Below are 14049 nucleotides of genomic sequence, written 5' to 3' on the forward strand. Positions count from 1 at the left end.
TTAATACCCATGAAGCATTTTTGGCCTATTAATCCTAATCCTGAGAAGTTATGCAAGTCCCTGAAGTTTGCTGTTGATTGGGGTAACAAGCATACAGAAAAGGTAAAATGTTACAGATTATAAAATTTTAGTAACATGTTCTTGTGATCATACACCGATAATTCACTAAATTTTCCAATGTTTATGTAATCAACAGGCACAAAAGATTGGAAAAGCGGGCAGCAAATTTGTCCAAGAACAATTAACCATGGAAAATGTCTACGATTACATGTTTCATTTGTTGAATGAGTACGCGAAACTATTAAGGTATAAACCAACTGTGCCACCAGGAGTTAATCAAACGTGCTCAGAGGAGATGGCTTGCCTTCAAGAAGGGCTACAAAAGCAATTTAGACTAGACAATATGGTTAAGGGTCCTTCTAATACAAACCCATGTATATTAGAACCTCCTCAAGCACCTCAAGTTATTAAGGATTTCTTGGAAAAACAAGATAGTGTAAGAAGGCACGTTGATGGGTGGGTGGTGCAGGGGAGTTCTAGCGAAGATTTATGAGGTTAAGATGAAACGGAGATTGAACAAAGGACGCGGAGGAGGAGGAGGAGGAGGTGGTGGTGATAGGAATTAATATGCACCAACAACAAACGTTACAACCTTGGACAAAGTCTAGCAACAAAAGGAAACACGCACATGTACGCCTCCTAGAAGGATTTGTTTAGTTGACTGACATCTTCAGGCTCCAACTTTGCACGGTAGATTGGCCTAATTAAGCTTAAGGTGTTGTTAGAAAATGGAAAAAGTTGAACAAAAAAAAGTTGAATATGGTTACATTTCAAAATGAAAGAGGATCACAGGGCTTAATATCTTCAGACAATGATGTTGTACAATACGTGGTATATACGCTGTATCAAATTTTTTTGTACTCCGTGTGTACTACATACTACGTTTTAAATAGAATGCATGTCTCTTGTATATTGATTGCCAAGTATACTATTAGTTAACATGTGTTGATTTTTAACGCAAACTAGATAACATAGTTTGACCATGGTGAGGGGATTTGCACTCGTGGCCTTGTATAGGGACCCTCAGTCTTAACCACTAGCCAAAATCTTATCGGTTATACAATATTCTCTTGCTCTAGCTCCACTAGGAAGTGTCCATTGATCGTCATTGGGCGGAGAGCTTATTCCTAACTAATCTCATCTTGACGTTAATTAATAAGTGATTACCAAATATCAAATAGAATTAGTTTTGTCTATTTCTGCAACATACATACTCGAGAGCATAAAAGAATTGAAGGGTGCGAGGCTTAAGCTAAAAGCAAATCAGCAACCAGCTCGTTTGCTTAACAATTAATTGATTATTTTTAATTAGTCTCCTAATGACCTGCTTATGCTTATTGTACTTAATTATAGACCAAATTCCTTAGTTGATCCAAGTCAAATGTTGTTAATGATTTAATAATCATCTAATCTTAATTAATCATATCTTTGGTTAATCACATCATTTAACTCGAGGCTAAATCTGAGGTACTCTTTGATTGATGATTGGTTTCAAAATATGTAAACAATTTATTTTTAAAGTACAAGACACACTATAAGCTAAGCTAAGGTTAAGGATCCTTATTTTTAAAGGTAAACTCGGCCAAATCAATGTACATTATAAAGTCTAACTATGTGATTTCCAAGTTTATATAGTAGGTCTACTCAACGTATATTATGTCATTATTATGTGCTATAAAACAAATGTCTGAGGTCAGGGAGCAAGACGTAACATCGTTATTTTTGGAGGTCTCGATGCAAAGTTTGTTACCATAATTCCCTAAAGGGCTAAGGCGTGACACCTCTCAAAAAAGCCTTAATGTATAACTGTTATTTCACGAGAGAAATTTGATGTAGTCAACTTAAATTAGTTGATAAAAGTCTTGAAATGTAATCTATTTTTTCACTAGGAGTATATTGTGACTCTAATAGACCGTAAAATTATTTATTAGAAAAAATTATTAGAGAATTCGAGCTTTGCTTGGTTATTTAATTTCCATTAATACATGAATACAAATTTTATTCGGATTAATAGTCACTTCTAAAAAGCTTTTACCCGACCCCATTGAAATTCACTTGGGTTACTAAGGGTCTGTTCTCATTGACTAAAATGAACTTAACTGAATTGAACTTATTATAGCTGAATTGAATCAAAATGAATATTTTATAAGAGAAGAAAAAATTAGGAGCTAAACTGAAGTGTAAACTTATTAAAGTCGAACTGAACTAAACTAAAATGAAAATTATTGTATGAGAACAGACCCTAAGACCCTAGACCCAAAAATAAATTAGAGTAACATTTAATAATAATAAAGAACTACACGTGATATCATATTCAACCAAATAAAATCATTTATGAACATAAATAAATTATATGATAAAGTATGATAATTAGGTAATATCAATAAAGATTATTATTGGAGCTTTTTTCTTGCCATTAAAACAAAGAATAAAAAAATAAATAAGAAAAATCTTGAATATTCCGCACGTTAATGTCAATGTCAAACGTAAGACTAACTATTAACTAATATTATCCCCATACCTTATTATGACAACTAAACCTTTCTTTTTTTCTTTTACTCCCAAGAAAATTCAACCTCATTAATAATATTATTGTTGTTATTATTAACAAATTATCTATGTCATTAATCAACCATATGACATCATATGGTATATTTTGGTGTATATATACTCGTATAAGTTTACACATTTCTTAGTGCATGAATCACCAACTGTTCAACTAAAGAAAAAAATAAAGAAAAACAGAGAAGATGGAAGAGTATTCTACTTCTTCCTCTTCAAACAATGACTCAAACAGTATGAAAAAATTATGTGATTCATTCAAATTAAAAGTTTGTTCTTTTTCGTCGTCGTCGTGGAAATCGAATAGATTTTCCGCAACAACAGCTTCTTTGCTTCTCTTCTTCCTTTTCATATGTACCCTTGTTTTCACTAGATGGTCTGATATTGTAAGTCCTTTTTATTTCCTCTTATTTTCTTGTTTCCTCTCTTTGTTTGTTTTTTTTTTTTTTTTTTTTTTTTTTTTTTTTTTTTTGAGATTTTAATCAATTCATATAATTTTGGTGGTTTATATGTTTATTAATAATTGAATTTAATGTTTAATTTTAAAGTTATTATTATGATAAATGATGATTTATGAATTATATGATGCATGATTGCATGGTATGACTTGATTATGTTCATAATTGTTGTAGTGATTATTCTTACCTTGTTTATTACTTGTATGTTTTTGATTTTCTTGAGTATTCTCATATGATCATGATTCTTGTACTTTGATACGTAACTTTTTTTTTTTTTTTTTTTTTTTTTTTTTTTTTTTGCCTCTCTCTTTTTTGGGTGGGGTGTAGACAACTTTGAAAATTTGGTTTTTCGTGGTACGGTGGGCTTTAATGGAGTAATTATTTAGGTTTAACTTGTTTAATTGGTATTGACAAATAGGCAAATTTTGAGCTTTCTTAAAAGTTAAAGCATATTGGCTAATCCTTAATTGTAAAGGCGGTAAATTACTTCGTAATAAGTTACACACGCAGCAGTTGTAACAAGACAATAAGTTACTCACAATTCACAAGAGTTACAAGCTAATAAATATGTTAATTCGGGAAACTGAGACTGATTTATTGGTGAGATCGGATTAAATTGGTTTATTTCAAAGTCTTGTCATACTAATTCATTAAGTCCATACAAGTCAGAAATTTAGATTGGATTTTTTTTTTCCAAGTCAATCAAGTCAGTTTTTGACACCACCATAATTCACAATAAGACAATTATCACCCATTAATGACATAGATACCTAGTTTAATGACATAGATTGTTAGATACATAAAATTTCCGGCCTTGACGTATTACTAGCCTGATACTTTGTTACAAGTTAATCTCTAACATAGTCGGTGATATTGAAATGTTGCGGTGTTCATGATTTCATATGCAAAGTTGGTTTTAGTGAATTCAAATTTGGAGAAATATTTTAATAGGTTCGTGATGTAAGTTTTATATTTTGGTAATTTGTAATTTTAAAGATCAAATATAAAAGAGAATTGGTAAAAATAGTTTTAATCACTATTAAATAAAAATAATTTAAATATAGTAAAATAATTTAAGTTCAAGAAATATTAAGTAAAGAAAACATAACTTTATTATTAAAATATGCAATTATAGATATTGAATTTTGTTTTATTTATTTATTTATTTTTTTATTAATACGGTAAAATACGGGAGGTTTTCACTCTATCACCAAAGTGATTCAAAGTCAACTTTTGAGCAATAGACAAATCGATCAAATAATGTTTGATATAAACTCCTTAATAGCTCTTTCAAATCAGATAGTAATGGTTTTAATTATTTTTCTCGTATAGTAGTGACTCCTTCGATGAATTCAATTGGTTGATTTGTACGGAGATTTCCAATCAAAACCTTTGAAAACTATACTGTAAAGCAACCAATAGCTTACTAGTACGTGGTGGTGGTCCAAGTGATTATCTACCCTCGACGTTACTTAAACGTACAAAAAGTAAAATAAAAGTGTGGATGATCTATAGTATATACGTAAATAAAAGGAATATAGTTATATCACCCAATATGTAAAATTCAATTAAAAATACACGATATTTTTGGGGAGAAAATAAAAACATACACTTATATTTGCATTTGCTTAACCATACTTATGTTAATTCGCTACTTTGCTAGATACAACTACGCAAAGGGGGATAGAGAAGGGAAATAGAGAGAGGATTGCCCGCCTTAGGACTAGGTTTGGTAATTGTGGGCGTGGGTCATGTCAAAATATGGTCACTTTTAATTGGGTCAGATATGGATCGTAAGTTCGTAATCTTGTAGGTTAATATATATAGAGGTATAGAGGGTCAATAACAGATAGATCAATAAACCATAAAAATATACAAAGTAAAATGTAGAAGATTTTGTATAGGCCGGGTAACCTTGTCCAATAATAATTTTATCCATTTTTAATAAAAACCTTTTTACCCCATAAGATATTCAGATTACCCTATACAATAACCAGTTTTACGTAATCCTTGTGTCAAAAAAAAAATGTTAGGACTTCGGATAGAAAATAGTAGGGGTAGAGAGTCATGGTCCTCATGGATGGGACTATATATGGATGGAAATTACAAAGATTTGGTTTTAATATTGGTTTACATTTAGAAAATTCCATATTTAATCAGTCCATAAGTCAACTAATACCAAAAAGTCATCCACCAAAACTACAATGCACGGCACAGTTTGTTAGGCTGATGGTAAAATACACTTCCTAGCTGAGAATTTGAGATCAACTTCTTTTGTCATCTTATAACATTGTACATGAACTTTGAATGTTCTGTATGCATTACTGTCAGTTTCTGACCCGAACCGTTAAACCCGACTATTTCGAACCAATTCGAAAAGGAACTGAACTGTTTAAAACCCGTTTTTTGGAAACCGAAAACTGACCCGACCCAATTTTTCCAAACCGAAACTGAACTGAACCGAATTTGTGCAAATCGTTACTAACCTGACCCGTTATCAAGCCAAACCGTTACAACCCGAAACTGAAAGCAACCCAAACCGATTAAATTTAAACCCGATAGTAACTCGACCCGCTTTAAACCGAAAACCGTTAAAACCCGATAAAAATCCGATAAACCTAAATCGTTCCAACCCGTAACCCGTTGTGACCCAACCGGTTATAATCTGTAACCCGTTGTGACCGAACCGTTTACGACCCGTAACCTGTTGTGACCAAACCGTTTAAAACCCGTAACCCGTTATGACTGAGTCATTTACAACCGGCCTGTTACCCAATATGTTTATGTTTTAATATGTTTCAACCCACTACTCGATAAACCCAACTTATTTATGACTTGACTTGATTATAACATGACTCGATCCTACCCGTTATCTGACTAATTCGACTCGATAATCATCCGACTCAATTTTAACCCGATATGATTTGATTAGAAACCCGCTTCAAATTGGGTAAACTCGTTTTCGAATCAACCAAGTTCAATCTAACCGATTATAACCTGAAAAAATAATGGTTGGACCCGATTTCACCCGATCTGTTTTGAACCGAACCCATTTTCGAACCGACCCAGTTAAACCCAAACTGATTATGACCCGAACCAATTACGACCCGTCTTGATTAAGACCAGAACTGTTTTTAACCGAACCGAAACCCACATTAAACAGGCTAAACCCATTTTCAAACTGACCCGGTTCAACCCAAATTGATTATGACCCGAACCGACTAGAACCCGACTCGATAAGGATCTGATCCGAATAGAAACTGCAATTAAAAAAACCAAACCGAACTGACCCGATAATTTTCAAAACCGACCCAAACTGACCCGCTTATTATTTCAATCCGTTATAAACCGACCCGTTATAACCCGAAACTGATAAACCCAACCCAAACCCGAACTGTTTAACCGAATTGACACCCCTATCTGTATGTATATCTTGATTGGACCAATTCCATTTAACTGAGTGTTCTGTATGTAATAGAAAATATATTTTCTACTTATATATAGATGGTTGGGTAGGAATCGTTAGGATTATAGATTATGGAATCTTCAATATCATTTCTATATGTCTAATAACAAAATTTTACATTTGCTCGCTAGACTCCAATGGTGAAACATGTATGACTATCATATGTGATCATATAAAATCTCAATGCATTTATATTGTTGATTGAATACCAATCCGTGTACAGATACTTGCCTGCTTTTAAAGTATCGTGTTTTTAACAAGTCTCTAAATTAATATTCCAAATATTACTTACCTTATACATAATGCTAAACAATTATTATATTTTATTGTGTAATTATATTAATCAACCAAGAATATTTTTTTTTTTTGATGCATTTTTTTCAGTCAACTTTAGCAAGCAGCTCAGGGTCATTCACCTTCTTAATGTTCTCAAACCACAACAAACAAGAGTACCCAAAGAGAGATGAGTATCTCCTCAACTGCACCTCAAGCAACATGACTATAACATGCCCATCAAACTACCCTCCTACATCGAATCACCCCTTTACGTCGAACGAAACGTGCCCCGAGTACTTCCGATGGATACACGAAGACTTGAAGACATGGAACAAGAAAGGGATTACAAGAGAAATGGTTGAGAGTCTAAAAGATGTTACTCATTTTAGACTCGTTATTGTGAATGGAACGGCCTATGTAAAGAGATACGCAAAGGCGTTCCAAACAAGGGATACGTACACATTTTGGGGTATATTACAACTCCTTAAGTTGTACCCTGGTAGATTACCTGACCTAGATTTAGTGTTTCAATGCCATGATCAAGCATCCATCAAGAAAGACAAATATAAAGGAAGAAAAGCCGCCTTTGCTCCTCCACAATTTCATTATTGTGGTGATGATTCTACTTTTGATATCGTCTTTCCCGATTGGTCTTTTTGGGGATGGTAATTATTCATCCATCACTTTAAATACACTTCCTCCGTTTATTTATTATTGCACCATACTACTTGGGCACTATAAATTTGGTAGAGGCAAAAAGAAAGAGAGGAAACGTAAAAATACAAAAGTGACTTAACATAGACTAGGTAATAAGTTGGGTATTTGCAGTGTGAACATAGATAATTTTTGTCCTAAAATAGAAATGGTGCAATATATTGAAACTTCCTTAAGAGGCAAGTAGTGCAATATTAAAAGAACGGAGGAAATATTTAGTTTCGAGAGGTGTTACATATGTTGAACGTTACATGCTATAACAACATTGACATGCACATGATTAGAACAATTATGTAAAAATTAAACATCATATCATATATATAAGTCTAGCAATATTCATCAAGGATGATTTTTTTAATTTATGTTGTAATAATCATGTGTAAATTAATAATGTATTTATTTTGTATTGTTTCAGGCCGGATATTAATATAAAGCCATGGGTGCCCTTGGAGAAAGATTTTAAAGAAGGTAACGCGATGAAGAACTGGACTTCTAGGGAGCCCTATGCTTTTTGGAAAGGTAACTTGCATACTGGTCCAAGACAGAAGCTTGGTAAATGCAATTCTGTAAATGATTGGAACGCTAAAATTGTTAACCAGGTAATTATAATCTAAGCTTTGATTTGTTGCATCGCATAATTTGAAGTACGCATCACATGCATATAGATTAAAAATAGTAATGCTTGTTAAAGTAGTGCACCGCACAAGATTAACCTAGCTGGTAGCTAATTAAAGCGGTGTACATTGGCAGAATTGGGGCAAGGAAGTTGCAGAGGGATTTAAGAACTCTGATTTGTCAAAGCAATGTACTCATAGGTAATAGGTAGATCTTTATTCTTTAATTTTAATTTTTGCTAAGACTTTTTTTTAAAAAAAATTATAGAATTTAATTTGTGTGATTTATGTGCAGATACAAGATATATATGGAAGGAAATGCATGGTCAGTTAGCGAGAAATACATCTTAGCTTGTGATTCCATGACCCTTCTCGTAAACCCTGTATACTATGAATTTTTTACAAGAAGCTTAATTCCAATGAAGCATTATTGGCCCGTAAACCCTAATAATCTATGTCGTTCCATCAAGTTTGCTGTAAATTGGAGCAACAACAACACTGACAAGGTAAGTAACAAAATGCATGCCAATTAATTCATCTTTTAAAATACTCCTTTTAATTTGATCTCCTAAATTACAATGCATGATAGATTGATAATATAAGGCTATATCGTTCATAAATTATTAGCATATACTTCCTCCGTTTTTTAATTTCTAAAATTGAATTAATTGATGTATTAACAGGCTCAAGAGATTGGAAAAGAAGGAAGCAAATTCATATTCGATCAAATAAAGATGCAAAGCGTGTACGATTATATGTTTCATTTGTTGGATGGATATGCAAAGCTACTAAGGTATAGGCCCACCGTACCCGAAGGGGCCATTGACTTATGCTCTGAAAAATTTGCATGCAGCCCAATGGGCTTGGAGACAACGTATAAAAAAGAGACCATGGTTAATGGGCCTTCAGAAAAAGGCCCATGTAAACTTCCCCCACCATATGATCCACAAACCCTTAAATCTATTCATAAGCAAAATGCCAAGATCAAGGAAGTTGTTGAGATGTGGGAAAAAGGAAGTGGTAAACCTGGGCACGGGCCGGGTTGGCCCGCGTGCCGCCCGGCACGGCCCGAATTCAAGCACGCACGGCACGAAGTTCAACTCCCGTGCCACGGGCCATGCCACGGACAGGGTTGAGAATTCCCAGGCACGACCCGACACGAGCACGAGCATGGCCCGTCGTGCCGGCCCGCAGGCACGGCCCGCGGGCCAACGGTAATGTTACCGTTTATTCTAGCTCCTTAATAAGCCAAAAAAACGGCTAAAAAACGGCTAGTTTTTTGCCAATTTGCTCCCCAAAAATTCTATAAATACTCACCTCCATTTCATTCCCAAATCACAAAATCACAATCTCTTCTTCTTATCTCTTATATTCTCTAAATCTCTAATAATCCTTATTTTCTTAAATTCTCTAATTATTCTCTTAAATTCTCTAATTATTTTCCTAATATCGGAAAAAATTAAAAAGTTCGTAATCGTAATTAGTGGAGCGTTGAAGCACGGTTGTAAGATCTAAACTAATCTTAAATTTATTATTGTTTTATTGTTATTATTAGAATAATCTTGTTTAATTATTATTGTTGTTAATTGTTATTGTTGTTGTTATAATTGTTGTTATTAATTATTATTATTGTTACAATTGTTGTTATTATTTATTTTTGTTGTTATTGTTATTGTTATAGTTGTTGTTATTAATTAATATTATTGATATTTTTATTGTTAAAATTGTTGTTATTAATTATTATTATTATAGTTAACCACTTTTTATTAAAAAATTAATTGTTAATTATGGCATCGAACAACCCATCATCTAGGTCTAGGGGGAAAGGCCGACTTATCCGTAGTAGTAGTTCTAGGGAACCACCAAATACAACGAGCCCCCAAATTACGAGTCAAACCAATGACCCCATTTACTTCCCCCCGGGCTATGAGCCATATAATACGTCGGGATTTCCAGCACCACCACTAAACCAATTTCCACTACCACCATACCAATTTCCACCTAATTATATCGGTGATCAACAAAACTATTGTTCTAGCCAAGGTAGCCAAGAAAGTACCCGAATTCCCTCCGGTTCTATCCCTTCTACTGCCACTCCCACTACTAACCATCACACACATCATGAATGGTTAACCGAAACTGAGATGCTACTTTTGAAAAACCGAAGGAGTGAGGTATGGCGTTATTTTGTCCTAAGTAAAGATGGTGAACAATGGGCACAATGTAAAACATGTAATAGTGTATTCACGGCAGTTACCAAAAACGGGACGGGACACTTATCTAGACACATGAAAGCTTGTGCAAAACCAGCTAGTGATCCAACCCAGCCCAAAATTTCCCAATTCCATCCATACGGCTTTACATACAACTATGAGAGGGATAGGGATGAACTAGGAAAAATGATAGTACACGCCGAACAACCTTTTCTTTTCTCGGAAAGTGACGCATTCAACACCTACATTAACAAAGCACTACAACCCGAACATAAAAGAATCTCTAGGAAAACCGTTCGTTCCGCCGCAATGAAAAATTTCCTAGAGTACAAAGTCCGGTTACAAGCCGAATTGAGTAACCTTAACTGTAGAGTATCTTTAACAGCCGATTCTTGGGATAGTGGTTATAAATATCACTATTTATGTGTGACTTGCCATTGGGTAGATGATCAATGGATGTTACAAAAAAGAATAATACATTTCAAAATGCTGGAATACCCACACACCGGCATTAACATTGCTCACCATTTAATGCAAGCAATAGACGAATACAACCTTCGAGATAAAATGATGTCTATGACTTTTGATAATGCAACCTCTATGACATACACAACTAATCTTATCAAACAAAACTTAACCGATGTACTATTAGACGGTGAAGCTCTTCATACTAGATGTGTTTGCCATGTACTTAACTTATGTGTACAGGATGGAGTTCGGGCAATTGGCCCATACTACAGCAAAATCAGAAATGCTATTATGTCTATTAATAGCTCTAACATGAGATACCAAGAATGGAAGAGTTTTCTAAAACAACAAAAGATAAGGGTAATAAAAATTAGAACCGATTGCCCAACTAGGTGGAATTCCACCTATGACATGTTAACAAAGGCAATTGAGTACAAGGGCCCGTTAACATTATTTTACAACCAAAAATTTCCACAAAATGCTTTGTATGATGATGATTGGAATAACTGTGAAAGATATATGCAATTTTTACAGTTATTATATAACATGACGTATTGTTTTTCTACTGTTTACAATCCTTGTGCTCAAAACTTTCTTTCTAATGCATGCTTACTCGCCCAACTTTTCGCTGATCATCGCCATCAAAGTGATTATGATCAGTATCTTCCAGCAATGGAAAAAAAGTGGCGTAAATATTATAGTGAGATTCCTTTGATTTATATTTTTGCTTCCATATTAGATCCTAGGCAAAAGTATGAAAACACATTTATGTTAGTTGACATTTACTTTCAATGCATGTTTCTTGACGATGATGTAGAAAACTATAAGACTAATGTGAAGGATCAGTTTTTTGCTTTATATAGAGTCTATGAAGCCAAATATGGCACCGTTCCTCGCTCAGGGCCTTCCCAACCATCCAAAAACGTAAGTAAGAAGGCCAAACATTTATTTTCACAAGCTACTAACTTGATTTCAAGGTTTTCAGGTGATTCATCAATCAGGACAACGCAAAGCGACGTCTTGGAGTTGCAGATGTACCTGAGTTACGACTTCACCAAAGGCATGGACGACGATGAGATAAACAGCCTCGACCTCCTTGCATGGTGGAAACAACAAAGCTCGAAGCATCCAACTTTGGCAGCAATGGCACGAGACATTCTTGCTATCCAAGTTTCCTCCGTCGCCTCCGAACGAGCTTTCAGCGCATCCGGAAGGGTTTTAGACGATAGAAGAACAAGTCTAAAACCCGAAACACTAGAAATGTGCGTGTGTTTCAAAGATTGGTTGGATGCGGAAAATCGCTCACAAGACCGTTCTTACGACCACAACGACAACGAAGAAGGAACCTCCGCTTCCGGTTCGGGTTCGGCTAGTTCCCAATCTATGCAACTAGCCGATGACCTTGAAGGCGAAGGCGAAGACGAAGAAGGAGAAGAAGAATAGACAATTATTGTATATTGTACGATTTTAAAAATATCAATTTTATCATTTTCCAATTTTTGTTTAATACCATCATTGTATGATTTTTATCATTGTTATCATTGTACAATTTTCTCAACTCAAGTAATAATAATATAAAGTACGCATTATTCACATCCAAAGTCCAATTTGCCTTTTTTCCCCGTTTTGTTACAATTTGTAAATTCATATTAAAATAAAATAAAATTATACCAATTACTAATAAATCATAAACATTAAATTTTAAAGTAATAGTATAAAGTAAATATATAAATATAAATATTGAATATACAAATTATAAAACATAAATATTCAACTTATAATTATAAAATTCATAACTTAATAACTTATAACTTATAAGTTATAAACTTATAAAACTTATAATTATAATTTTATAACTTATATACATTATAAACTTATTAATTTATAATGTTGTCATATAAAAAAAAAAAAAAAAAAAAAAAAAAAAAAAAAAAAAAAAAAATTATTTGAAAACTGCACCAGCCCGCAGGCCGGCACGTGGCCGGCACGGCACGAGGGCCGTGCCGTGCCGTGGGCTGGCCTGTGAAAATGGCCGGCACGGCACGGCACGAAATCCTGGGCCCGCCGGCACGACGGGCACGGCACAAACCTGCCCGTGGCCCGCCAGGCACGGCCCGCGGCGGCCCGGCCCGGCACGGTGCCCAGGTTTAGGAAGTGGCTAATTTACCACATTTTTGAGAATATAATTGTAAAACTGCATTCATAATTCAACTTGTAACAAATAAAGACATAGAAGTAGAATTGTAGAAATAGTTTTTTTTTTTTTTTTTTTTCTTACATATGTATTTAGTATAGACATCTTCTTTCCAAAACTAATATACTACATAATTCTTTTCCTTATGCAATTCGTTTTTACTAGGGGTGAGCAAAAATTCCGGATACTCGAAATTGGAATTGGAATCGGTGGGTTCGGAGCCGGAATTAGACCCGGTGGTTCCAATTTCGGGTAATAAATTAAGGAGCTGGTTGCAACCGTTTCCAATTTCAATTCTTGATTTTTTGGACCCGAAATCAGTTGGCTACCCGATTAACTAACATATGCTACACTAAATAAGTTTTTTTTTTTAAAATAAAATTATGTTAAATGTATAAGACTCACTTTAACCGAAGGGGCCATAAAGCTGCGCTCCGATAAATTTAAAAGCAGCCTAATGGACTTAACTTGCTATTTTGTCCAAACTCGCAAATCATATACTCTGTATCATTTAACAACCAAATTATATGATTTACATCTTATGGTATTTTTTGATGTATAAGTATATATATAAACATTTCCTAGTGTATTATTATTTGTTCAAAGAAAGAGAGGAAAAACAGAGAAAATGGAAGAATTTGTTTCTTCTTCTTCAAATAATGTTTCAAATGAAAATAAAAAGAAATTGGATTCATTTAAATTGGTAGCTGCTTCTTCTTCTCCTTCATCATCGTCATCGAAATTAATTCGTCTTTCTGCAACAACAACTACCTTGCTCCTCCTCTTCTTCTTCATTTGTACCCTTGTTTTCACTCGATGGTTTGATGTTGTAAGTCTATTTTCTCTCTTATCTTTTTCGTCTTTCTACTCTTCATTCTCCTTAGAAATTTGTTTTTGATAGAATCTTCAAGTTAATTCATAGCAATAATACTATTCCGTACATTTTAACAATGTTGTTGTAATGTCGTTGATCATTCCTTACTTTTTTTTCAACAATTTTTAAGTGATTCGTTGTTCACCTTAT

General features: G+C 34.0%; 1 protein-coding gene across 1 annotated transcript; it reads left to right on the plus strand.

Annotated features, from left to right (window-relative positions):
- The first annotated feature begins 2743 nt into the window (after window positions 1–2743).
- On the plus strand, window positions 2744–9432 carry LOC110714102 (O-glucosyltransferase rumi homolog). Its single transcript, XM_021892578.1, has 6 exons — window positions 2744–3008; window positions 6931–7487; window positions 7952–8135; window positions 8287–8351; window positions 8446–8656; window positions 8834–9432. The coding sequence occupies exons 1-6, from the start codon at window positions 2811–2813 to the stop codon at window positions 9284–9286; spliced, it is 1668 nt and encodes a 555-aa protein (XP_021748270.1). The 5' UTR covers window positions 2744–2810; the 3' UTR covers window positions 9287–9432.
- The last annotated feature ends 4617 nt before the right edge of the window (window positions 9433–14049 follow it).

The sequence above is a fragment of the Chenopodium quinoa genome, unplaced genomic scaffold (genome assembly GCF_001683475.1).
Source record: "Chenopodium quinoa cultivar QQ74 unplaced genomic scaffold, ASM168347v1, whole genome shotgun sequence".
Lineage (NCBI taxonomy): Eukaryota > Viridiplantae > Streptophyta > Magnoliopsida > Caryophyllales > Amaranthaceae > Chenopodium > Chenopodium quinoa.

What these genes read in the sequence shown, in the direction of transcription:
- LOC110714102 (XM_021892578.1), top strand. Translation starts at nt 2,811, where the DNA reads ATGGAAGAGTATTCTACTTCTTCCTCTTCAAACAATGACTCAAACAGT. An exon ending in ACGCTAAAATTGTTAACCAG is followed by an intron (nt 8,136 to 8,286) that starts GTAATTATAATC and finishes GTACATTGGCAG; the next exon opens with AATTGGGGCAAGGAAGTTGC. An exon ending in GCAACAACAACACTGACAAG is followed by an intron (nt 8,657 to 8,833) that starts GTAAGTAACAAA and finishes ATGTATTAACAG; the next exon opens with GCTCAAGAGATTGGAAAAGA.